This window comes from Colletes latitarsis, chromosome 6 (assembly GCF_051014445.1).
Source record: "Colletes latitarsis isolate SP2378_abdomen chromosome 6, iyColLati1, whole genome shotgun sequence".
Taxonomy (NCBI): Eukaryota; Metazoa; Arthropoda; class Insecta; order Hymenoptera; family Colletidae; genus Colletes; species Colletes latitarsis.
The window spans coordinates 25,943,768-25,970,822 of NC_135139.1; the positions used below are offsets into that span (position 1 = coordinate 25,943,768).

Genomic DNA, 27,055 nt, shown 5'->3' on the forward strand with positions numbered 1-27,055 from the left:
TGTTCCTACTCGACGATGGTGTGAATTAAACAATTATAAATAAAACTCAGCATTGTTTAACATTCCGACGCAATAGTTTGAGCAATTCTTAACAATATGTGGTATATGAATAATGAAAGGGCCGATCAGTATGCGTAAATAATAATTTTTCGCGAAATAATTTGTCCATCGGACGCGTAAAGATGGCTGACACACGCTGTGCTCTCCCCACTCCTCCGTCATCACGTTAAAGGCTCATGCGGTGACTTACGTGGCTCAGTCTCGCGGGGGGGGTCCAAGGGTGGCGGAACTCCTGGCTTGGTGGGTACCCCGGGATCATCCTAGACTGACTAGTGGCGACCAGGGGGACCAGGGGGACCAGGGCTGACCGCTACTGACCAGCGCTGACCAGTGCTGACCACTGCTGACCAGTTGACCAGTGGTGAGCGTACGGTGACCAATAGTGACCAGTTGCTGACCAACGGTCAGGTTTGCTTAAATATCCCCTCTCTCTCTTATTTTTCTGATTTGAAGCTTGTTCGTTCATTTTTGACTATGGTTTGATGCAAAGTTGGGTTTATTGAATTTATCGGTTTTCGTTTCGTTACTGTGGATGTATCCGCCATTTTCGACATACAATGAGATATTCTATCGACTGATTCTTCTGTTATTTTGACAATTGTTGCGTTAACTTGACCATATGTGACTTTGAAAGAAAATGGTTCTCTATGGGGTATTTCTTTCAATCGTTTACTGTTTCCGTTTCCAATTCTTTCCTGAACTCGTATCTGTCTTTGTCGATCAACCTGAATTTTTATTTCGATTTTGTTTGCGAAATTACTTTGTCGATTTCACTACTTGGGGTATTAGTTGAGTCTGACTTGGTAAGATATTCCTCATTTCGTAGAATATTTTCACTGGTCAGCTAAGTTCATCAGTGTCGTCTATCAATTAATCTGAATTTTTATTTTGACTTTATTTGGGAAATTATTCTGTCGTTTTGACTGAGTGTATTTAATATATTTTGGCTGACATTGTTTAATTTATTAATATTTTCACTTCCTTATTACGTGTAAATTTTGTTCATTTCTTTAGGTAGGTCTACAATAACTGTATTCTGTGTAGGAATGTTTCAGAATTTCTTAGCTTGATCGATACATCAGCTCAACAAATTACTTCTCCACTTGTCGAATCACAGATGGAGTGGATAGGGTTTATTAAATTGTCTTTAATATGATACTAATACAAGTATTAGTTTCTGTTTCAGATTAGATCTATTATAGATCGACTCCAAGGACATCGAGGGAAGACGCCACAACCGCCGAGGGATTCATCCGCCGAGGGAGTCATCCGCCGAGGGACATTTAATTCCAAGTAAATTAGTCTTAAGCTTCGTCGCGAATCTTAAAATTAACGTCGAAGATTTCTTTATATCATATCTGCGCGCTGTACCAAGCAATTATTGATCAAGTAGCTTCTCTCTCGCTCGTTCCCTCGTTCCTAGCTTCGATCACCGCTGTTTCATCGATTGAAACATGTGATCGGCCGTGTATCTGGTCCGAAAGATCTAATCGCCTTCCCTTGGTAAGCTTGATTGAGGGAAAACGGCACTTCGCTGGAAGGTGTGGAGTTTCCGTATTCTGCGGAAACGCATACCTTCCAGCGGAAGTCGACCCCGTTTCAGGTACTCTCTCTTTTGTCAGACAACCTAAGTCGGGTCCTTCGGGCTCCCGGCGGGTTGCGTTGGAGAAATGGAGACCTCGACTCGGGGTTGCAGTTCTCTGTTTTCTTGTTGAGATCGAGTTAGCAAGGGCAGTAGGTTCGATCCTCGGATCCGCTGCACGGTTCAGCATCGCGTCGCGTCGCGTCGCGTATCCCACGATTTAGCTTCATCCCTCTTTTTAACCACATAATTGCTTGGTACAACTAAGTCAAGGAACTTTGTTTCCTTCTATCGCCCGAATTTTAGCTTCAACTTGACTAGACTTGAGCTTCGACGTTAATTTTAAGTCCCTACTGTATGCGTCTCCCAATATTACCAAGTAATTATTTAACAAGTAGCTTCTCTCGACTCGTTCTCTCGTTTCCTGCTTCGGTCACCACTGTTTCGCGGAACGAAACATGTGATCGGCCGTCCAGTTTGTCCGAAAGATCTAGTCGCCTGCCAATGATAGATCGATTTCTAGAAATAGAAATCAATCTACCAAGGGTAGTGTTGATTCGATCCGAAGATCTGCTGTACGGTTCAGCATCGCGTCGCGTCGCGTCTCCAACAATTTAGCTTCATCCCTTTTTAAACAAAATAATTACTTGGTATTTAGACTTAAGTCTTTAGTGTAGCCGCGTGTCCTGCCAAGTAATTATGTAACAAGTAGCTTCTCTTTCCCCCGTCTCTCGTCTGCTCCGATCACCTCTGCTTCCATGTAGAAAGCAAGTGATCGGCCGATTAGCTGGTCCGAGGGGTCAGTTGCCGTCCTCTAGCGAGACGATCCAAGGGAAAGGGTATTTCGGCCGTAGAGGGGATCAGGGACTGTTCCTGTCTACGGTAGCCCCGACTCAGGATCCCTCTCTCTGTCAGACGTCCCGAGTTGGGTCCATTTGGCTCCCAACAGGATGCTTGGGGGAAATGGGGAACCTGTGTCGGGTGCGTCGATTCCCTTACCCTTCGATCGGACTTGCCAAGAGGCAACGAGCTGACCCTTTTGACCTCGCTATTCGGTTCGCGTCTCTCGTTCCTCGCACTATTGCATGGTGCATCGCGTCGTATCGCGTCGCGTCGCGTCACCCACGATCTAGCTTCGTCCCTCTTTTAAACAAAATAATTACTTGGCATGGCTAATCTAGTTTCTAAGGATGTAAAAGGGAGATCGATGGAACTTGGATTCCATCTATCTCCTTTCGGGTCTCCACTCGCAGCAACCTCCACGTGGTGAGACCTGGTAATCGGTGTCACCCACGATAGAAAAGTTATTCTTCGTGGGTGACACCGAGCTAATGGCTGCGAATTTAGAATTGTTTCTTGATATAATAAAAGAATTTAGATTTATAGTTAGGCAGGTGTTTGGTTAACCATTATGTTAGGCAAGTTATTTTTACTCGAAAACAAATTCTTTTGAAAATTCTTTCAACTCTCTTTCGTTTGTTTCACCTTCGATCAACGATCGTTGGCACAGAAGTTCTTTATTAATGGAGGGTGGTTAGAAATCTGTTAGGACGGGTCTCCATTCGCAGCAACCTCCTCGTGGTGAGACCTGGGTAATATTATTTAGCGTTTAATTAGTAATCGTATCACTCTAGGTTGGGTAATGCAATTATTAATTAAGAACTAAATAATATTAGCAAATTGGCTGCGATCCGCTTTGCATAGGTTATGATGAATACAGAGCTTCTTCGCTAGGTTAGTTTTGATTCATCAAAGATTCTACAATATTATTACAGTCGAGGTATACGAGTAGATTTTGTACCTACCCAATGCATTTTTTCGGCCCATTTTTTTGGAATTTCAGTCCCTGCATAGTCAACTCACATGTATTTATGCACACACTACAGCTATCAGCCCACCGATACTAATTCAGTGAATAGTTTCTCAACTGACCGCTATCCATGAGAAGAGGGCATACGATATGCGTGGTCAGAAATGTTTCTGGATACATCGTCTGTGTCGTAACTCTCGTCTCGTTTAGTTGCAATTCTCATAGCTAACGGCGCAGCTATCTTAGTCCATTGTGAATCGGCCAAGTTGGATTTTACACCAAAATGGTAAGAATAATTTGTAATTCTAATCCTATTTTCTTCGTTTGTGCTTCTTGAATTACATTCATTTCCCTGATAAAAATAATACTATACGATATATATATGTAATGTAGCACGCCAGAGATAGATCGTTTTTCCATAGTTTATTTGCATTACAATTTGTTGTTACATTTGCAAGCTTCATCCTCATTTGTCAGTAATTTCCGGGTTCGTACAATTATCTATCACAAAATGCATGCAACGAATCAGCAAACATACGACACGTATTTACATTTAATTCGTACCTAACCTAGATAACGCTGCTTCAAATAAATTGTTTCACTTCTAATACGTATTCAAATTCAATAATCAATCAAGTTAGAATCATCGACCAATTTATAAGTAATCGTTAACACGCAATAGACTCAGCGACACTTATTAGAGCAACATTCGATCTTAAATGTAAATCGAAAGCAACATCGCAACGAATAAAATTTAATCGATCAAATAGCAACACGTGATTAATGACTAACATATAATGGTAACGATAGAACACGCCCACGCGATCATGTGTGACATTAACTAGCGTAAACTATGAGTAGACTATGAATATTCATGCGAAAGTAATTAACGTCACCTCGATTTTTCGATCTCGCGTCCGTTGTATCTAATGCAACTCAACGGTAACAATACACGCGATAATTCGACTTAAATTTATACGATTTCTTGTCCCTCGGACGATCGAGAATACGAAAACATTGTCTTCGATAAATTCAACAGCGAAATCAAATTTTTATAAATTACTTTGTATAAAACGAATTGAAATTCTAACTAATATCGATCCTTCAACAATGTCAGCGTGTTGTATCCTTGAAAAATTTAATTATTCTAATCATTCACGATCGTAGCTTGATTTTTACGAAGGTGTGTTACAAAGCGTGCATTGTTCGTCTTATCGACTAAATTCTGGCACAGCAACGCGAATTCTCTAAAAATATATCTTTTTACTCGAGAAGGTTGCCGGTCGCAAGAAAAAAAAAACATTCAATCTCGCAATTTCCTTTCTCACACCGATCGCAATCTTTCGTAAACATCTTCGCATCTTCGATTGACAGAAGAAATAATCGAGGCTCCTGAGAATGAGAATGCCGCGAGTCGAAGAAAATTAAAGAATCGACCAGTCTCTCTATACAGAGTGTTCGGCCATCCCTGGAAAAAATTTTAATGAGGGATTCTAGAGGTCAAAATAAGACGAGGCTTCGTTAAAAAGTTATTAACGTTTAAAGTTCCATTCGTTCTGAATTTTTTTCTCGAAAATGCGCAGGATTTCAGGGTTATGTCTATTCACCAAAAATGATTGCAATTGACCCCCACAGCTAACGATATTTTTTTCAGAACGATTCGAAATTTTTCAATTTTGTCGAAAAGATTCACACCTTCTCGAATTTTTTTCTAGAAAGTGAGTAGGATTTCGGGGGTATGTGTAATGACCAAAAATGATTGCAATTGGCCCCTGTAAACGAAAATAATTTTTCTAGGACGATTTGCAATTCTTTTTTTTTTGTCGAAAAATTTAGTCAATTAGATTTTCGGTAAGGAATTTTTTTCTCGAAAGTGCGTAGGATTTCGGGGGTATGTGTAATGACCAAAAATGATTGAAATTGACCCCTACAGCTAACGATATTTTTTTCAGAACGATTGGAAATTTTTCAATTTTGTCGAAAAGATTCACACCTTCTCGAATTTTTTTCTCGAAAGTGGGTAGGATTTCGGGGGTATGTGTAATGACCAAAAATGATTACAATTGGCCCCTGTAAACGAAAATAATTTTTCTAGGACGATTTGCAATTCTTTTTTTTTGTCGAAAAATTTAGTCAATTAGATTTTCGGTAAGGAATTTTTTTCTCGAAAGTGCGTAGGATTTCGGGGGTATGTGTAATGACCAAAAATGATTACAATTGGCCCCTGTAAACGAAAATAATTTTTCTAGGACGATTTGCAATTCTTTTTTTTTGTCGAAAAATTTAGTCAATTAGATTTTCGGTAAGGAATTTTTTTCTCGAAAGTGCGTAGGATTTCGGGGGTATGTGTAATGACCAAAAATGATTGCAATTGACCCCCACAGCTAACAATATTTTTTTCAGAACGATTTCAAATTTTTCAATTTAATTGTTAATAACTTTTTAACGAAGCCTCCATCGACGAATTGGCATTCTTGATTTTCGTCTTATTTTGGCCTCTAGAATCCTGCATTTAGATTTTTCCCACGGGTGGCCGAACACCCTGTATATTCCCTCGACATTCGCCATTTTTATTCCCCTCGTGGAATCAAGTCGAACGCGCCAAATTTAAATCGTGTACTCGTCCGACTGTTTAATTCAGAGAATCGTTGTCGTTTCGCGTTCGCGTTGCGATAGAAGCGAGAAATGGCGAACAAAAATGACGATGAAAGTTGCAGGGAAATTATTTACGATCGCTCACCGATCGTACGTTTCGTTTTCCAACGCTTCGTAGAAAAGTTTCCGCGAGTAGTCTTCGTTGTTGAACGTCGCACAGTCACACGGACCAGCCATGGTTCCACGCTTATAACTCATAATTTAAACGCTATATACTCTGAACAGCAACTATGAACACAACGAACATAGCGAATAAACCGCAGTAACGTATAACAGGATACGTGGTAAATAATGGCGACGAAACGCGAAAAATTCCAGACGGGGTTTCGACGACATTTTCTTTTGTCGAGAAATTATTGTAGAAACGAAGTCTCGCCCCGCGTGAAATTTTTAGTCTTCGATCGCCGGTACATAGAATTATAAATACTTAAACGTTCCTCGGGGAATCGATAAATAAAAAAACATTCTTCCAATTTCATAAAGTTCAACAAATTGTTCGCGTAAAAATATTGGTCCCCTAAGCGTATCGATGCTACGTCGATCGAAAACGATATCGATCGTAGTAATCTGTGGGATTAAGATTCAAAAGTCCGAAACTATTATCTTACAATACCGAAACCAATTGGAACCTCGAGGTTCGAGCAAATATATCTCGATAACAAAATTTGTAAACGATAAAGTACTCCGCGTAGAAAAGCCGCTGATAAAACACAGTAAAACACTCGTAACTCTGTAATTGATTTAAAAAAGAAAATCTTTCTCCCCTGAGAAACATCTTTACACGCGGAGGAACGTCGTACGTGAAAGCTCTTAACCCTTCGAGAAATAAAAGACATTACAAAACGTGTAAGTAAACGTCTCAGCCTCTTGCAGCTCTTTCGTGGCCAGAGACACGGGAAACCTTCGAATTATGTTTGCATAATTTACAGAAACGCTACGAATCAATTTTAAATACCCATTATTAAAATATTCTACAAATATCTTAAATCTTCAAATTTTTATAAAATAAACATCGTGAAACGTTTCCCCGTCCCTGTCGCCGGAGTCTCGAATGTTCCAAAAAAAAGCAAATGGACGAACAGAAAGAATCTCGAACGATATGGCAGCGTGTAAACGTTTCGATGCAAAGCGTACGTGTTTGTAGAAAAATGGAACGCTTAAAAAAAAAATTTTATCTAATATATGTATATATATATGTATGTATCTGTCACGGGAAAAAATAAAATTATTTATCGAGTAATAAAATCGTCGTAGGCGTTTCGATCTGTCGCGAGCGAAACACGGATACGAAGGCTTCTAGAAAAACCGTAATTAAAATCTGTTTTCCTGTGGATGAGATTCAGGAAGTTCGTTCCTTTCGTTATCTGTTCGCGTCTGTTTCTCGTTGAAAGCTCGTTCAATCGAAAACACAGGCGAGAACGCGCACGAGACAGTTGCCGATCCTCGCACAAGTTTTCTGTCCTTGGCTCGCGCACTCCTTCCTCCTGTTCTTCCGGTTGTCCTGTCGCTCCTTTTTACCGGACATCGTGTAACTTTGGTTCTCGTAGCACGCTACGCCGATCCTCGGGGCACTCGAGAGTCTGGACAGTGGACCAGCGATCGCACTTCGAAGCTACGAACAGAGAAAGTCGAGTTCAGTTTTAGAAATACTTTGTAAAATGGTTTCACAGACGTCCAATTGGGTTTGAAAAAATTTCGCTCGGAAGTTAACTCGATTTTCTGATCAACGAAAGGAGTTTGAAATCATCAAGAAATTGGTATTCTTGATTTTCGTCTTATTTTGGCCTCTAGAATCTTTCATTAAAATTTTTCCCTGGGGTGACCGAACACCCTGTTTTATCGAAATAGAAACGAAACTTCGTGTCTCGATTTCGACAGTGGTAAACGTAGCTATTCTTTGTCGACTATCCAATCACGTACTCACGTAACGTTGAATCGAATAGCACTGGGAAATTTAAACAAATTAGCTACAACTTTGCTTCGTTTACGGTTTCCTCTACGCAGTATCGTCGTTTCGTCACGTTTCGGACTTTTGATTCTTCGTAGCATGTCTCCGTAATGTTCAATTAAAGAATACAATCTTTTGATTGCGTTACACGTGGCCCAGATGTTAGAAATTTTTTCAAAATTATTTTAGACATCCCAGGAACCCCCCTTGTTAGTTTTATTATTTGCATCTATTAATCTTTATAAGCAAAAAATAACTGAAAATTAAAAATAATAGCATTTGAAAGTTTCAGTAGAATAACGTGTACAGTGCAGATAATAATTGTTCGAACAATGGTATAACAATAGAACTTTACCTGAGCCATGTATAATTAAATAGCTACAAGAGTCTACGTACGATTACCGACTAATTTGTCGAGTAAAGCAAACAATCAAATATAATCATAAGATACTGTTTGATTTCGAAATTAGCAAGCTTTTAATTATAATTTAATCGATCAATCATTAATATAAGAGTCGTAAAGACAGTAAAAGATAAAGTATTTTTTCATCAAATGATTACAAATCACTGATTTGTGATTGCAGATTACACGTGTACTTGGAGTAGTAATTAATGATTAACACAGTTACTTGAAATAATCATTTACAACAGTGATCTCACAGTGAACTACTGTTCGAGAGCGTTTATGTTTACAATGGAGAATCTACAGAATAATAATAACTTTTTGTATACGAAAAACGTGATTTTTAAACTATTAGTTCCGAACTTACTACATTGTTAGAAATCCTAATCAGGAGTTGCTTCACTAGCCCGAACAATTATTTGTCTGACAGCATACGTTGTGATAACTGATATGGTTGTTGTGAGTATCGAAACGAGACTCGTGCAGAGTCGGTGTCTCTCGATGATTAAAGTAATAATATCTTTCCGCCAATTGCTAAATGAAAATGCAGCGATAATATTCTTAATGAGTTGTTAAGTGTCCAAGTAAATAATGAAAGTAAAATACACGAGCAAGAGTTTAGAAAACCACCGGTAATATTATAACTGCAATTCGACATTTAGCACATTTCAGTTACACGATAAATTGATTTTCTGTATAGTGATCACCATAGAACACGAGTCTGCTACATAAGCGATTCCTGACACTACCATTCTCATACGTTTGTTCGATCGTTTGTTCGCTCTAGGCATGTCTTCCAATGTACTATGCATTTTTATTCGTCACCACTTTCCAATAATGCGATTCAACGCATCGTAAGATCCGTTTATTTTCTATTTAAATCGGTCGACGCGAAAAGCGAAAAACTGAACGGTACACGCCGCGCGAAAGATGGCCGAAGACTGGAATAATAATTCGATAGAATGGTCTCCCGTTAAGCGGTGTTTAGACACGCGGTTAAACCAATAAGTCAAGGAACAGATAAAAGAGCAGTGCCTGATAATGATCACGGTCACTAGTTTCAAAAATGAGATAAGTATCAACCCCCGATAAGATTGTTGTAGTTCACTTCAGGCTTAAAACGTGCTCGACCGTGCATTTCTCGTGAGAATTTGATCCATCGTAATATAAATTATCAAAATAGTGGCAGAACAGAAGTCCACTGTTTCATGCATTAAGATATTAAAGGGTTTAAATTACGAATGAAACTTGTCAGCGGTATGACGCGTTGGAGACGCTGGTTCATTGTCCGATCGCAGAAGTGCAGCATCATTGGGCCGCGTGCAGCACGGGATGGGTGACCGCTCGGGGAAAAAAACCCTCAATATATTGATTTCTCTACACTCTTTACATATATTAATATCTCTCTATCGATATTGCAAAATTGGTCATTATTTGCTCGTTAATTATAATTCGTAAATAAAAAGTAATTGCAAGTGCAATAAACAATGGATAAAAATAAATGGGGGGAAAAATGCATAAGAAACTTCCCGGTTCCAGTGGGTACGAATATGGAGCCAGGAAGTAACAACTAAAACTGTGTGTGGTATTAGAAACGTACATAATTGCAGTTTACACACCGAAGTTTGAAATAATGTTAGAACTACCTCGTTTCCGTCGCGACTTTGAGTGTGTCCGAGAATCCTGGCAACGATGAAAGCGGACTCTTCGCTGGAGAGTACGCCGCTGGCCATTGGTCCTTCGATGAACTCTCTGTCCGTCATTAGAGGGTACCGAACGCTGTACCAAACTTCGTCTGATAGAGCTGCCCTCTTGTTGCTGGCCGATGGTTCCACGCCGGCCCTTCTGCACTCGGATGCAGCGCACCTGTCCAACGCGTGGAACAGGACAGACTCGTTGGTCAGCCTCAGAGTATCGCGACACGCCAATTCCTCCACTTCTGCGACGCTCAGCTCCTCGAAGCGCTCCTGGCCGAAGACCACTTCCGGCTCCGCGTCGATTATGGCCAGACAGGCGTCGAGCAGTCGCGTACAGACCGCGGCTATATCGTTTCAGAGGAAACTCGTGTGTAACATCGTACTCGTGTGACAAAAACAAAGATATCAACTTCATTTCTTTTTATTTAAATGGTCCCTGAAAGGAGGGGATTCTTTTTACTGTAAGGTGGTATTATTCTTTATATTATTTAAGCTAGATCGATTTACAGGTTATTCGATTTATAGCAAGAGGATAATTCCACGTTCCATTTAAAAGAACATGTCGATATCTTCGTTTCTGGGAAGACAGCTTGTAACGCTTTATTCGGTACAACTTTGGTGAAACGATTCTACAGTGTGTACAGTGAAGATAAGGAGATAGGTTCATTAGGTTTTATTGCATTTACTTCCTGTTTCGTAACACTACGGGATCTTGTAACTTTATAGTATCTCCAGCTGATTTCAAGTGCTAGAAATCAATTTTTACAGTGGGTGGTCACTTTTAAAAATCTCAACCAAATTTTTGGGGGACGGAACAAGTAATCTATTCGATACGGTGGGATTTTTATCGAACGTTTAATTTTTTATTTACACTTCACCGTTGGATAAAGTCGCTCGAGCAATCTGGTAATCGGCCTACGTTGCCCGATAACATCGGGAATATCTGACCATTAATTAATTTTAAGACCTGATAATTGTATTTTGAAAACAATTCAGATTTAAATTTCAACGAATACCCAAAACTGGGAGAACATTCTACGCTTACTTGGCTATTGAAAATCAAATAAAATAGCTAATTCTCTTTCTTTCGGCACAGAGCGGGAAAAATCGATATTTCAATTTTGAAAAATGATTTACAACGTGGATCCTTCCCGTACCCGACAAATTTTGCAATGTTGCTGTGTGGAAATTGGCGAATTAAAAACACAGAAACACAGTGATCACAATACCTATTTCACCAGCGTCGTCTCCGGGGATTGGTGGCGCGGTGGGCGAATTGGGCGACCTCGAGAGGCCGGAAGTCGCGTGGGTCGCGTAGAGGTTGAGACCTTGATAGATCTCGAGGACGGTGCTCGCGTTCAGGTTCCTTTCGAGGTACTCGACCGCCAGACGAGCCAATTCCGAGCAAAGGTACTGGTGGGCCGCGTCGAGGGTGGCTCTAGCCGTCGACACCGATTGGAAATGTATCGGCTCGTCGAGAAGATATCTGCGCAGAAAATTTACGGACTTCGTGGTCGATACCGAACGCAGACAGTTGCCTAACGGGTCGCGCGTGTCGTTCGTGCGCGTATTTCTAACCACACTTTTAAATTTTCTTAGAAGAATAATTGTTCGGTGCTCTGCATCTGCAGCATCTCTGCCCAGAGCGTCGAGATCTGGTCAATTTTCGTTTGCAAGTAACCACCAACGGGAACGCGATCAGAAAAATGATCCAGAAATACGCGATCGTACCCACCACCGCGATTGTCTGCAAAGACAACGTCGACATGATCTCGAAAGATCTTGGAAGACTCTCTCTCTCTCTCTGTCGCGTGAAAATACTTGTTTCATTCGACAATATTTTGGAATTTCTGCGTAGCTGAGGTATATTTGTGGAACTCACTGTACTCTTGAAACTTGTATTATTCCCTTTATCGTTTGGGTAGAAACCCCCCTCGAGACCTTGGTTCTACAATGGGGTAGAGCTAGTTATTTTGTGCGACGTTGGGTGACCTTCGTCTCCCCTTCTATCGATTCCGCAACTGTCTTCGGGGGATCGAAATTAATAATTCAAATTTTTCTCTTCCGTCCATCGTCTTACGTGCAAACGAAGATTCACTGTTTATAAATGTACAGGGCGTTCGACCACCCTTGGAAGAAATTTTAATGGGAGATTCTAAAGGACAAAATAAGCCAAAATCAACAAATTTCATTTTATCCCCTAGAATCTCCCATTAAAATTTTGGGAGTGGTGACCAAACACCCTGTATATCGATATACTCCGGAGGAGAGCCGAAAAATTATTCTATTCGCGCGAGTAAACGACAATCAGTCGTAGTAAGCACACATAAACAGTAATTACAGTTTTCTAAATTTATGACCAGCAATACGTTGGAACCTCCGTTATTTCAACGTTCCATTATTCAGAGAAACAAGTCCCCTACGAAGCTAATTCTTGTCGAAGTAATTCAATAATACGCAATTATTCGCTGGATAACAAATAAAATTAACGAGTACCAGTGACAATACATATAAAAAAGCTGTCGCTATAGGAAGCAATGAAATTCTAATTCCAATGAATCGTGCAGATAAATTAATAATTAAAAAATGTAATTTTACAAATAGAAAAGGAAAGAAGAAGTCGTTTTGCGCGTTGGGGATAATGGAGGTTCCCCGTCGCAGTATTGTTCGTTTACTATTCATCGACGTATTATATTTCTTCAAGTACCTTAAACGCACGATTCGAAACGACATCGTCGAATTGATTCGACCCGATCGTAGAATTCTGCATTCCGCACACGTGGCTGCGTGATATCGATGGAATCTCTGTCGGTCGGGTTTTTTAATACGCGATTTACCTGAACAGATAATCGAAAGCACGCTTTTCCACGTGTTGAAGTCGTACCGATGGCGGTGGATCGGTAGCTGCCGGGGCGAGAGGACCGAAGAGCATCGCTCGAAACCATTCGGATCTCTCGGCGAGTCGTTCCCTTTCTACGCAGTATCTCCATGTGTCACCAGGTAGACCGGCCTATATTTATCCGCAGTCAAACAGACGCTTTTTTCATTTATCGTCCGCGACGCAGTTCGATGCAAATTTTATCAACCGAAAAAAAACTGCGTCGAGAAGATCGCGTTGGAATATGCACGTTGGACCGCGATGGCTATTTTCACGAATTTTTTTATGAGAAACGTGAGCATTCGACCGAAAGGAACCTTTTGTTATGTAAAAAGTACTTCTCGAACTTATGAAAAGAATTCTTTTTGTTTCTGTGTTCCTCCGTAGCGGAGAAAATGGCGAATTTAACGAAATTCTCTGCAGCAAATAGTAATGGCTTCGACTCTACGTTATTTATTTATTTATTGTAGGAACACTTGTTAGTGTACAAGAGAAAATCTGATATTTTTACTGTGGATGTAGAGAACAGTTAAACAAATAGAATCGATACCGAAATTTAACGAGAACGCCGTGGATAAAATAATTATTGATTTTGGAGTACGTTGGTCACCTCGAGCACCACCATGTTGTTAGTCGAAGATTCCGTGGATCGTTGGGAGGTTTCTTCGTTCGCGATCAGAGGTACCTGAGACATGTCCTTTGGCGAACTCTTGAATATCACAATTTCTTTGGTGGGGTGTCGCGCGATCACAGGGAGGATTATTGTCTTGGAGTAAATTCGGTTTCGTACACCCTCCCGGATCTTCTGGCGAGACTTTTCAGACTCGCCGCGGGCGCATCGTGATCCGTCCCCTGCAACAAAATACGCGAAAACAATAATATTTACATATTCGATATCAATTTAATTTCATTGCATTGGTTTTGGGAAGTAATTTGGAGGTTTCGATCCAAATACACGGTTGCTAACGGAGAAATATATTGTCCAATATTTGCTCGATATTGGAATCTTCAAATCTACACAGGGGTAGTTTTTTAGGGGATGGTTCTAACCAGTAAGTAACTTGTAGATTTCAATTTCAAAACACTGTTGTTAACAGAGAAAAATATCGTTCAATATTTGCTCGATTCTGGAGTCTTCGTATCTACAAAGGGGTAGTTTTCCAGGGGATGATTGTAACCAGTAAATAACTTGTAGATTTCAATTCCAAAACACGGTTGCTAACAAAGAAAAATATCGTCCAATATTTGCTCGATTCTGGGGTCTTCGTATCTACACAGGGGTAGTTTTTTAGGGGTTGATTCTACATGCCACCGTAACGACGAAACATTTTTAGAAAATTGTTTAGTACCAAAGCGTTTTAATACCATCATTGTGTCACTGTTAAAAAAATATACATATTTTTCGTATATTTACATTTTTTGATTATTTCATGCGCTTCGCGAAGCGAGTACTTCCCGTTACGGCAATATTTACCAGAGAAATGGCGACAGTTTGCACGTTTTTCTTTTTTTTTTTATTGTATCTGCCGTGAATCATTTCCTCGAACGAAGTTGGGGATAACGCGACGTAAAACACAAAGATCGTCGAGTAAGGTTTTCATTTTTACGCTTTTTATCGGGAAGCTCGATGGGTGTCCTGCTCTGTAAACACCTGGAGAACAGCAGTATCTAAACCATACAAAGGTTTGGCAATATTTGTAGCAGATAGTATCTCGCGTTAGATATTGATTTTGTTTTTTTTATTATAACAATTTTCCTCCGGGTCATCGATCGAATTATTCCCCATTCGTTATCTCAAAGTTCAAAATAGCAATATGTACACATATATATTTTAAAAATAGAATCGTTTCGAAGTTACGAGTTTCTTTTTAGTATAGATAGAGTTGAAATATAGAATTTTTCAAATATTATTCTTAGTCAACAAGAAATGTTGATGTTAGGAAAGCCTATTATCGGAACTATCGATTATTTACGTGGGTGTGCCCTTATCGATCGATTATTGATACGGGTGTGTCGCGAAATTAATTTTTAACAAATTAACGAATATACTTTAATCGAAAAAGACTTCTCTACGTCCCTTGATGGTCATAAAAAAAATTGTAAAACGATCGTATTTATAAACTTTCGATTAAAAATTCCGAGCAGAGCGTTTTTTTAAATATAAAAGAGCTTATGATTTTGCTATCTATCGATCACACTTTCCGTAACGATTGAACGCGTTGCTTAGAGACTATCACCGGCGTTATTAACCCGTAGTCATAGAAATATTATTTAAAATAAAATACTGAAAATCACATCTACCAATCTTACCATAAGCAACTGTCATTTTGACAGACACGCTTGCGCCCTAGTCACTTTCGGAAACTTTGTTTATCGAAAAGTTGCAATTCCAAAGATACCCGTATCCGACGCTCCTTTATCGAATACATACTCTAATTTCCGGTTCCAGTTACTATTAACCGGTAGAATAACGTAACTCTACTCCGGTCCAGGAGATAAATAATTTTTACGACAGCAATACCAGAGATACCATCCCGGTCACTCGAGTTTCTCCTATGTAAACTTCCAAACGATTTTCACTGGTGTTTCGTCGATTTCTTTCATTTTCTCGACGATTACCACGCTGGAGAAAACAGAAACAATTTCCACAAGTCTTGGATCGTATAACAACAAGTCCAAATAACGCGTCCTTTGAATTAAAATTATTAACGAAGGATTTTTTGAAGACGTTCCGATGTTTAATTCGCTTCTCGTAAATCGTGTAACAATCGCGCGTTTTAAGCGGATGACCGACGCAACAACCCTTCCCGAGCGAGCGACCTCGCTCGACTGACAGATCGATCGCACTCCAGGCGACTATAGCGAGTGAGTCAGGCCCCGTGGGATTCGTTTTGATGTAAACGAACGCGCTCGCGTTTTATCGACCGCGACGACAGTTATTTTATAAACACCGAGGAAAGGTCCCCGAGGGTCAAGGGTCACGGCGTAGTTTCTTGTGGACCGCGAGATTGGGCCTTATCGGTTCCTCGAACTGGCGCTTACGCGCGACAGGATGACGGAGCTCTTTACTTTGGAAACTCGAGGAACTCTTGCTTCCTCTATGGTAAAACAGATAAATTAAAAATCAATTCTTTCTAGCTAGTTTTATTGTTGGTTTTTCTCTTCTAAAAGAGAATCGACGTGCATGTTGCGTTTAGAGTCTCGAAATACAAGTCAAGAGGGTGCAACTGTGCCCCTAGCTTGGCTTGTTTAGACAAAGTATAGGACCGATTGGGCCTGAGGGTATGTTCCTTTCAAAGCGTTAAGACGTGCCTTCCTAGTGTTTCCAATACAAGCTTAGTTAAAAGTTATTCCTTTTATAATTGTTTTTTTTATTCCACCACCTATTTCCAATATTTATTTATCAACGATGATTTTAGTTAATACGAAACAGTATTTCTATTAAATTTTATTCGAACAATAGATAACGAGACCTTGGAACTTTAAAAATTGTTTCGTACGTTATATCTATGGTAAAAAACAAAATGGAAGGAACTGAATCGACGAAGACACCAATTGGGGAATATAAATCAATTTGGAGGCCGATTGGTACATTCCAGCGATCGATACGAATCAGTCGACTGTAATGCGATAATACTTGTGATAATTGAACGTAAATTCGCTCGAGAGGAAGCATCTCGAGAATAAGGTATCGTGGAATGCCTTTTATCGATACTTCGAAGCATTGGAAACTGCTGCAAGTAGCAGTATGCTCGCACCCTGATAAAACGCATACGGCCAGCTCGAATTACAAACAAGGAACATGACAACAATATTTAGCATTCCCTGCGAAATACATGACGCGAGCATCCGGTTGCAGAGAAATATTTAACCGTTAATTATTCTTCTCGTCGTTGGGTGGAAAGTAAAAAATGAAATATACAGGGTGTTCGGCCACCATTGGGGGAAAATTTAATGGGGGATTCTAGAGGCCAAAATAAGACGAAAATCAAGAATACCAATTTGTTGATGGAGGCTCCGTTAAAAAGTTATTAACAATTAAATTCAAAAATTTCCAGCAACAAATTAGTATTCTTGATTTTCATCTTATATTGGCCTCTAGAATCTCCCATTAAAATTTTTCCCAGGGTTGGTCGAACACCCTATATATCGTTGCAATATTTTCACAATTAAATGCGTACGGGAAAAAAGAATTTATTTTTTCGAAAAATTCTATAATCTGTGGGAAAACGTTTGCGTTTCGATCGAATACTAGTTCGAGCCTCGATCGAACGCCAGTTTCCCGAGAGGTGCGTGAATGAGTCCGTTTCAGAAGCCGCAGCCAAGGTTACGTCTAGCCACCTATACTCCGACGAAGTAAAAAAAATGGAAGATACTCGGTGAAACGAGAGATATCGACGAATATCGTATATTCTTACCGTACTCTCTGTACGCGAGTCGCAAAGACGCGATTAGAATAGCTCGAAACAGAATTATTCGAATGCAATTAACGTGGCGCGAAGTTCAAGATTTCAGAACGGATTCCTGTGGATCGTAAAACCATTCGTTGCTTGTGAATCACGCTTTCGCTAAAATTAGAGCCACCAGAGACGAGGATCTAGAGCGCTGGTTGCCCACCGGGGTTGAATAAGTTTAGCAAAAATTACTCCCGTAACCGAAAATATCGCCTCGTGAGAGAAAATCTGCCCTTGAACGTTCAACGAGTATCAACGACCCTTTGACGCGCCGCTAATTTTAGTTTTGGAACGTTCCTAACGGCGAGGAAACTTTTTAAAATTGCCCCAACATGATCGTCAGCTCGCGTTTTAATGTGATTTTAGTGCAATAATTTATTTCCGTTGAATTTTCCCTGTCGCGTGTTTCGTACGACATAATATTGCGTAATACAGTGTGTAATTGCTGGAAAAATAGGCGAAACGCGAGGTCGGTTTATTTACGAAAATTTCGACGTTAACGCGATCCGACTGTACACGGATAATTAAGTTAAACGAGCACTGGTGCGGCCTTTTAATTCGATTAATTAATTCTTTCGGTACAGGCGAATCGACCGTGTTTTGTCGGGGGCGTTGCGTGCAGCGGAAAGGGACTAAAAGAATGCACTGGATGCACTTGTTTGCTATTAACCAGACACTCCAGATTCCTAAGTATTAAACAGAGATACGTAATTATGCTGTTTAGGAATTATACTGGGCAGTATCTCATTTAATTTTGGATAAAAATCAACTTTTCGAAACGTGAAACGTAAAAGCAGGGATGAAGAAAAGCACAGACACTCCAGATTCCTAAATATTAAACAGAGATACGTAGTTATGCTATTTAGGAATTATACTGGACAGTATCTCATTTAATTTGGAATAAAATCAACTTTTCGTCGATCGTTATGAATTATAGTTTCTTTTAGATATTTCGTTTGAGCAGTATCGCGTGCAGGAAGAATAGAAAACTATGATAACGAAGGAGGAAACGTGAAACGTAAAAGCAGAGATACGAAATATATTTTAATGCGCGTTTCTTTTTAAATATAATTTCAAACATATTAGTTGATACGTTTTAAAGTTGGGGAAAATCGATTTGTAGGTCTTTAGGGAAGCATAATTATTGTCTCGCGGTTACGTTAGTGTGTATTATACTTGGCGCGTATTGCTAGTGAACCAGTGTGCGTGGCTTATTTTTCTCAAGGCGTGATTCATTTTTTCGTCGATCATATCACCTTCTACAACTCCCTATCGATTCTCACACTTTATTGACGAGCCAGCCAGCGTAATTATCCGCAACATTATGCGAGTATTCTATACCGAGTAACTGTTTCTCGTTTCCGTTATAGCTAAATAAACAATTAAATTCATTTAGAAGCAACAGTGATGGTAACCACGTCTGAAAATCATTTTTCGCAGTGTTTTAAACGACATTTCTTACATCGATAAAGCAATTTTGAACACCGAATTTAGTATAATCACACGCTTCTATCGTTTCTGTAAATTTTTCCCTGAAATCCTACCCACTTTCGAGAAAAAAAATCGAGTAGGTATTGAAATTTTTCGGCGAAAAGAAAAAATTTCAAATCGTTCTGGAAAAATTATTTTCGGTTACAGGGGTCAATTACAATCATTTTTGGTCATTACACATACCCTCGAAATCCTACCCACTTTCTAGAAAAAAATTCAAGAAGGTGTGAAATTTTTCGACAAAATTCAAAAATTTCAAATCGTTCTAAAAAAAATATTGTTAGCTGTGGGGGTCAATTACAATCATTTTTGGTGAATAGACCTACCCTCGAAATCCTACCCACTTTCTAGAAAAAAATTCAGTATGAATGGAACTTTAAACGTTAATAACTTTTTAACAAAGTCACCATTAAAAATTTTACTGTTTAAAAAAAATGTTTGAAACGTTCCCTTCGAGATATCTATCTAGTTTGGAAATTCAAGAAAGCTTTCTGTAAAGAAGAAATTCAATTCGACTGTCCACTGAAGTCGACTGAAATCCAAAATGGCTACTGGCCCCTTCGAGCTTCGAAGACTTTTGTCGGCCGTTTTCGTAAACGAAACCGTGCGTCTCGCGCGAGAAAATATTTCGACATTTTCCTTCTAAGGCGTATACAACGTGGCCTCGAAGTATCTGGCTCGTACGTGTAATATATTGTCTCTTGTTATTGCGTGCTGTATGCTCTCGTCAACCGGCCGATCACCGCGCGCGACAAAAAATGCCGCGTGAATTTGTATGATAAAAACACACGTGTTTCGACACAGCACACGGAACGAAAGAAGAATAGTAAAAAGTAAACGGAACGATTAGGCGAAGAGAAGAATTCCAGCGAAACGTATAAACAGAGAGGGGAAAAAATTCATTGCAAAAAACTGTGGGGATTAGAAATTTTTTTTTTTCGAAAATATATTACAAATATGTTAATATGTTATATGTTTCCGAATACACCTGTGTTAATAGTATACGAAGAGTTAAACGTATACAAATTCGTATACGATTGTAAAAATCGGTCGTTTGGAGACACCTGTTCCATTGTGTGGTTCCTCAATGGAGACAAAGTGCAACAAAAAGGAGTGACTCGACGTATTCTCGTGCTTTGAAAGAAATAGCTAATTGTTAAGAGCAATGATATAATAATAATCTTCCATATTTTCCCGTTTGTATTGGAATCTAGAAGAATTTAAGAAGCGGTGAATTTGTACGGTAGAACCGTGTTTTACACAACACGCAGGAGGGAAAGAGACGCAGCAAAAAGTGAATGGAACAATTAGCCGCGCGAAGGAAAGAATCCCATGAAATAAACGAGGGAAAATTGTAATTAGAAGAGCGTAGTGCCAACAGCGACGTAAAAAATGCATCGCAAATAGCCGATCGCCGGGGATTCGAGTATCTTTATTCAAACGAGAACGCCCCGGTAGCCATATTTCCGTTATTACGCGAAAATTGGTCGACGATAACCGATGTTCTTAAGTCCTTGTATCGTGAAAATAGCGGAATTACGGAGCAACGTTTATAGATAACAGTGTCCAATTGAAAATGGAAAGCACTTTAAGTGCGTAAGTATACCTGTGACACATATCGATAAGTTCGCGTAGAAAACTTGCAGCGACGAATGGCTGTACGCAACGACGAGCAGTAATGGTCTATTTACTTACGTAACGACGTAATAAAAATTGTATCTCCGGTAATCATTTTCGAATTCGTCGTAACGAGAAACGTAGGAATGTAAACAGAAGAACCGAGCGATGATCTTAGACAAAATTTTATTGGACGAGTATAAAATACTTTAATTTTACATATTTAAACAAATTTTTTAAAATCAGCGTTGCCTTAGGAAACGTAGGATTTTTAAAAATTAAGAAACAGAGGGGGGACGAAGAAAAGATTAGGCCAGGGTGATCAGGATGACGCAGAGTGAGGATACACACTGGCTATCGTGAGTTCAAAGTATCGCGAATAGTTTTCGTAGCTCGGTGAAAGTATGGAAAATATTTGTGCGTCAGGTTACGGTACACATAAATATTAATCGGTATAGATTACAATGACATTAGGAGTTAATATTGGTGTACTCTTTCGCGAAACACGTGTACGCATAACTTAAAACAAATTGTCGGAGAGGTCTCGAGAAACGAAACGAAAGGCTAATGGTTTGCGACTTGACAAATTTATTATATCGCCAATAATTGTGCTTGTCGGTGAGCAATTTTATCAACGACGCCTTTTCTTGTGAATATCGATGATAAAATTGACTATTTCAATCGAATATGAATCGGAAATATATTTTTTAAATGCTTCGAATTAAGAACAATCTACTAATAGTGTTCGAGTTTTAAATGAATCGCATGCGGGAAGTCTTTAACGTATACAGGGTGTTCGACAAACCCTGGGAAAAATTTTAATGGGAGATTCTTGAGGTCAACATAAGACGAAAATCAAATCATTTTTTCTCAAAAGTGGATAGGATTTCGAAGGTATATGTATTCACCAAAAATGATTGTAACTAACCCCTCTAACTAAAAATAATTTTTCCAGAATGATTTGAAATTTTTGAATTTAGTTGTTAATAACTTTTTAACGAGGCCTCCATCAACAAATTGGTATTCTTGATTTTCTTCTTATTTTGGCCTCTAGAATCCGCCATTAAAATTTTTCCCAGGGGTGGCCGAACACAATGTATATTTCTTCAATGGCTGGAGCATCTCGAGTTTACTACGGGCCATTAAATCAATCGTAACTTCCATTTCATTCTCCTTCGCCCGCATATAATCCCTGCCTTTTGTGTCGATCGTAATCCACAACCCATATAATAATCTTCAATCGTAATCACTTTATTTTCGCTACTAATTGCATTTTATCAACGTGTGTATTTCAATCGTTCGAACGAAGCAACAAAAAACTTTCATTCGAAACTATTTCAGTATATTCAACTATATTTTTTCTAATTTATTGCAAGAGTTCTAACAGAGGCTTCAGATTTATGATTCGAAGAACATAAATGGAGCCTTGAGCCGATCGTAATCCATAACCTATATAATAATCTTTAATCGTAATCACTTTATTTTTACTATTAATATCAGTTAATTGCATTTTATCAATGTCCGTATTTTAATCGTTCGAAGCAACAAAAAACTTTAATACCAAACTATTCCAGTGGGAAATATTCCACTATATTTTTTCTAATTTCTTACAAGAGTTGTAATCCACAACCCATATAATAATCTTCAATCGTAATCTTCAATCGTTCGAACGAAGCAACAAAAAACTTTCATTCGAAACTATTTCAGTATATTCAACTATATTTTTTCTAATTTATTGCAAGAGTTTTAAGAGGGGCTTCAGATTAATGATTCGAAGAAAAAAAATGGAGCCTTTTTGTTCGAGCGTTGATTCGTCACGGTCCAGTAGATCGGACGAAAGCCGCGGCGACAGTATAATTCTGAAAGCGAAAAATCTGCGCAATAAACAAAGAAAAAGGGCGAAGCAGCGAGTCGAAATAGGAGCGTGCGAGTGTTCGAGGCGGAGCCTTGAAACAGTAACGAACGTCTCGTATGCACAACAGTTTTCGTTTAAGAATCGTAATCGCCTTCGTTGAGCGCCTGTTTTTTTCTTTAGATTAAAAACTTGTTTTCAAGATAAATTAATCCGAGCGCGATTTCGAAACGTTAAAACATTGTCAGGAATACAGGTTGGTCCCAGAAATTGTGTCCTCTCGTTAAAACTTTATTCCCTTAGAATCGAAGAATATCGTAATTGTAAATCTTCTATCGTTTGATATGTGATTAGGGGGCTGAAATACACAATGAGTACTATTATGGGGTTTCTCAGCCGTCAATGAGTCAGAGGAAAAGATTGGTAGAACAGTCGATAACGTTTCAGACCTTCGATATTTGCACCCTTCGAGAACAAAGAGAATTTCTAGCCTGTGGCAGCTCAAACTGGTTCTCGATATAGCTTTTATAAATCCGTATAAAAGTTGTGAGTGTTACGTGAAACGAAAACGTGCGAATTGAATTATTAGCACGCGGCTGCGTTGGCTAACAATGGCAAAATGTGCGAAAATTAGTTGTTTAACGGAATTGCAGCGTATCGACGAAACCTTGAAAAACGGCTGTGCTTTTTCTCAAGGTCCTGGTCGCATCGAACGAACCAGGATGTGTTCTGGTCTCGGAACAACGGCGTTTTTGTTCGAAACGCGGAAGACTCGCCCGATTAAAGTAATTGTATTTTTTTGAAAAACAAGAACATCTCTTAAAAAAACGTCGAATACCTCCTTTGCTGCCCCTGTTTGATATTTTAGCAAAAGACCGTTTCACGATTTTTTAACTTCGGATTTTACCAAGCATCATTTCGAATGAGATTAACGATATTTGTAATTAGCGAGTTTTACAGTTGTTTGATTGTTAATTTTTAATAAATCGCTCACCTTTCGTTCCGGGTTCTTCATCCGGGTTCGCGGATTTTTTCCCAAACGCGGGCAGCCGCATGTTTACGAAGTTACCGTCGATTTTGTCGAAGCAATTCTCGTAGAACGCGATCGCGAGGGAAACGATCCATTCGATCGGAACCCGCAACAGGCCACACGCGAAACAGTCGAGGAGTTCCGATGTCATCAAGTCCCGCAGACACGAAAACAGTTCAGGATAGATCAGTTTATCTTGCAAATATCCCCTTCGATATTCAACGATAATCGTTTATTCGCAAACCCAACCTAGAGGATTGTAAAATTATTCTTTTCTCTTCCCCAAAGAATCTAAATTACCAATTTAAAAACTGCTCCGTCGTTTCGTCTAGAATTCTGGTAGAAAAAATGTATTTCTGATTAGATATCGCGGTTGAACATTTTTGAGTAAATTAACGTTAAAAAGAAAGAAATTGTAACGAATACAGGGTGTTCGGCCAAACCTGGAAAAAATTTTAATGGGAGATTCTAGAGGCCAAAATAAGACGAAAATCAAGAATACCAATTTGTTGATGGAGGCTTTGTTAAAAAGTTATTAACGTTTAAAGTTCCGTCCGTACTGAATTTTTTTCTCGAAAATGGGTAGGATTTCAGGGGTATGTCTATTCACCAAAAATGCTTATAATTGACCCCTGTAACTAAATATAATTTTTTTAGTATGATTTGAAATTTTTTAATTTCGTCTAAAAATTTCAATACCTACTCGAATTTTTTTCTCAAAAGTGGATAGGATTTCGAAGGTATACGTATTCACCAAAAATGATTGTTATTGATCCCTCTAACTAAAAATAATTTTTCCAGAACGATTTGAAACTTTTGAATTTAATTGTTAATAACTTTTTAACGAAACCTCCATCAAGAAAATGATATTCTTGATTTTCGTCTTATTTTGGCCTCTAGAATTTCCCATTAAAATTTTTCCTATGGGTGGCCGAACACCCTGTATAGATCGTGTCTTAGAAAATTTCTAGAGACAAATACTTTTAAAGTCTCGATCCCTAGGATTTCTTTCGAGATCGATAAATTTTTCCCTCGAAAGTTACGCCATATTGTATCGAGACGAAAACTTTACTGTATTCTTCTTCGTATCTAACAGTTAATTTATTTTTATTGTTCGTTTCGAAAGGGTGAGAATAGCACCCAAAATGGTGGTGCTGAATGCATATATCACAGATTAAATTTACTCAAAAAATACACAGGGGAAAAACAATGTTTTCAGCATATCCACGCTTTTAACACAAGTCACAGTTAATAAATTAAACTTCAAGTGAACAATTAATTTTCAAGATGTTAAAGAAAATAAATCTAGATAGGACTCTTGGATTTCAAACATTTGAAGAAACAAAGTATTGAAAACAAAGTTTCGTTTTCTTGGACAATATGAAACAGCTAACGTGTCGAAGCAAATACCAGCCGATGGAAAAACCATACGTGTAAAATATTTGTTCAAAAGCTGACAGTATTTGGAAACGCGTTTCTCGTTCGATCCTTGTAAAATTTTCGCACAAATTCACGTTGCATAATTATAAACACATCGATTCACTGCCGCAGCCACGCGTGCATTTTCTATAGGAGACACCTTCGAGGATCCTTCTCGCCGCGAAAACAAATATCGGGGAACGGTAACAACGAGGAAGCGATCGTTCGCGAAACGAGACCACTTCAAAGAGCCGTTCCCGCCAAAACACGTGCCGCGCGAAAGACACACCGAGGAATGAACCGACCAGCAGTAAGTCGATGCGCTTTTGTGGTTTCAAAAGCGACCGCCAGCATCCTGTCTACAAGGAATCACGTGATTAATCTTTTGTAGACGCACGTAAGCGTGTGTGGGTGTGCATCGTGCTCCGTGAATAAAGCGAGAACGGAATAAAACCTCGCTTACCGACCGGACGAGCGCTAGCGAGAATCTTGGAAAACGCAGTAACGAGAGAGATGGAGAACGTCGAGACACAAGATGAAAAATGGAATAAACCCAATATCAAAAGGAAATTTTCATCTCTGGAGAATCACCGTAAACGAGACGTTCGTAGGAATTTTCCCTCGCTCGACGAAAGTGTAATTTGTGGATGATTTACGAGAAACAAAGATGGCGGATCTTGGAAGAAGTCGCAAGTTTGAAGTCGAAGGATCGGAGAATTCCATTTTCAGAAATTGGAATAGAATTGTTAAAGCTGAAGACGATGAAATCGAGGGAAATTAAATTTAGATTTTAGATTTTTTTTTTTTAACGAGAAACGTTTGAATAGGGTAGCATTGTCTAATGCAACGAGGTCGCGAACGATCTAAATAAATACTGTCGTTTCAGCGCTCGTAAGGTGTCGGACGACAGCTGCAATTAGCTCGATGTTTGATTGTCGAAGTGCTCCCATTACACCTGGCACGCTTTCCGATACCGTTAGAAAATTCGCGACTAAATTCAGCCTCATTCGATAGCTTTTAAATTTCTCTGTCGCTTATCAGCGAGTTGAAAATTTCTCTGAACAACGTGAACGTCTGTTCTACGCTCGAAATTATGGTCAGCCTCCAGTGAGCTCGATTTAAATTTCGTAATGTTACCTAGTCGATATAGTTTTGAATAACCAGCGTTGTCCACGAGCGATAAGCAATTTTAATTATCGTCAAATTTTAATTTTTGAAACAGTCGCGAGTTATCCTTGCTCGATATCGAACGAGACCGTGTTTCGAGCAAGATGGCAAAGAGTACGGTTACACAACTGTTCCAACAACTGCGAGACAGTCGAAACGACCTTGATACTAATATGCAATTCGTTTAAAATATCCTGTTTCGCCAATACGAAGACGGAATTTCTTACCGGCGGACCAGACGATTTCCACGCACGATTACGAATCGCAAAACCGAAAGTTAAAAATCGCCTCTTTTTATTTATAACGGTGATTCGCCGGTAAATGAAAGAAAGGTTGTTTCTTATGAATCGAGCCGTTGTTTTTGTAATTGTCCAGTTTTTCGTACATTTATTTAAGGGTTTAAATTAAAATGAAACTTGTCAGAGGTCGTGGCGCGTTGGAGACGCTGGCTCTCGTACGGAATATCGAAGTGCAGCGCGTTTGGACGCGTTCGAGTCCAGCACTTTGGGATGGGTGACCGCTCGGGAGGAGAAAACCGGTATTATTTGACATAATTATTAATTCTACACTGTTTATATTATAGTTCTCTATCGGTTGTCTAATTGGGGTATTAATTACCTCGTTAATATGAAAAAGAGAAAAGTTAATCTGTAAATAAGAAGTTAAAACAATTTGATGATAAACAGAAATTGATGATAAATATGAATAGGGAAAGAAATTCAGAAGGAACAATTTTAATGGGGGATCCTAATGTATATCACTAGTACAATGAAAGAAATAATAAATAAAAATTAGAATGTTGAACCCATAAAGCAGGATTTACACAAAATGTCGAATAAATGTTACGAATAAATTTCTTTACATTATAAATTGATATCTCTTGAAAACAATCGAGTCGTAGACCAGTGTAAGTTCGATAAAACTTTGTTTGTTTCCTTTGATGTGCTCTGTGAACCAGAATGTTGGTATCTATATTATAGGGCACCCTCTGT

At 39.0% G+C, this 27,055-nt stretch overlaps 2 protein-coding genes across 3 annotated transcripts in view; one reads left to right on the plus strand and one right to left on the minus strand.

Moving 5' to 3' along the window:
• The first annotated feature begins 3,681 nt into the window (after positions 1–3,681).
• LOC143342966 (uncharacterized) overlaps positions 3,682–27,055 on the plus strand; it is a 39,734-nt gene continuing 16,360 nt past the window's right edge. The window contains exon 1 of the mRNA XM_076767335.1: positions 3,682–3,738. The gene's annotated coding sequence lies outside the window, so the exon portion shown is untranslated. The remainder of the gene's footprint in view (positions 3,739–27,055) is intronic.
• Axed (BTB/POZ domain-containing protein axundead) lies at positions 6,848–25,162 on the minus strand. Of its 2 annotated transcripts, XM_076767359.1 has the most exons (7): positions 24,909–25,162; positions 23,442–23,813; positions 13,644–13,885; positions 12,993–13,165; positions 11,385–11,641; positions 10,105–10,499; positions 6,848–7,719 (listed from the first exon to the last, which is right to left on the minus strand). In XM_076767359.1, the coding sequence occupies exons 2-7, from the start codon at positions 23,626–23,628 to the stop codon at positions 7,504–7,506; spliced, it is 1,470 nt and encodes a 489-aa protein (XP_076623474.1). In that variant the 5' UTR covers positions 23,629–23,813; positions 24,909–25,162; the 3' UTR covers positions 6,848–7,503. The 2 variants fall into 2 exon arrangements, with proteins under 2 accessions (XP_076623474.1, XP_076623475.1); XM_076767360.1 differs by lacking the exons at positions 23,442–23,813; positions 24,909–25,162 and adding an exon at positions 15,344–15,546.

Excerpts from the sequence above, each read along its gene's own strand:
- Axed (XM_076767359.1), bottom strand. The coding sequence starts at position 23,628 with ATGACATCGGAACTCCTCGACTGTTTCGCGTGTGGCCTGTTGCGGGTT. Across the intron at positions 13,166-13,643 it reads ACAACATGGTGGTGCTCGAG|GCCGGTCTACCTGGTGACAC; the intron begins GTGACCAACGTA and ends GGATAAATATAG. Across the intron at positions 7,720-10,104 it reads AAAGTCGCGACGGAAACGAG|CTTCGAAGTGCGATCGCTGG; the intron begins GTAGTTCTAACA and ends CTCTGTTCGTAG.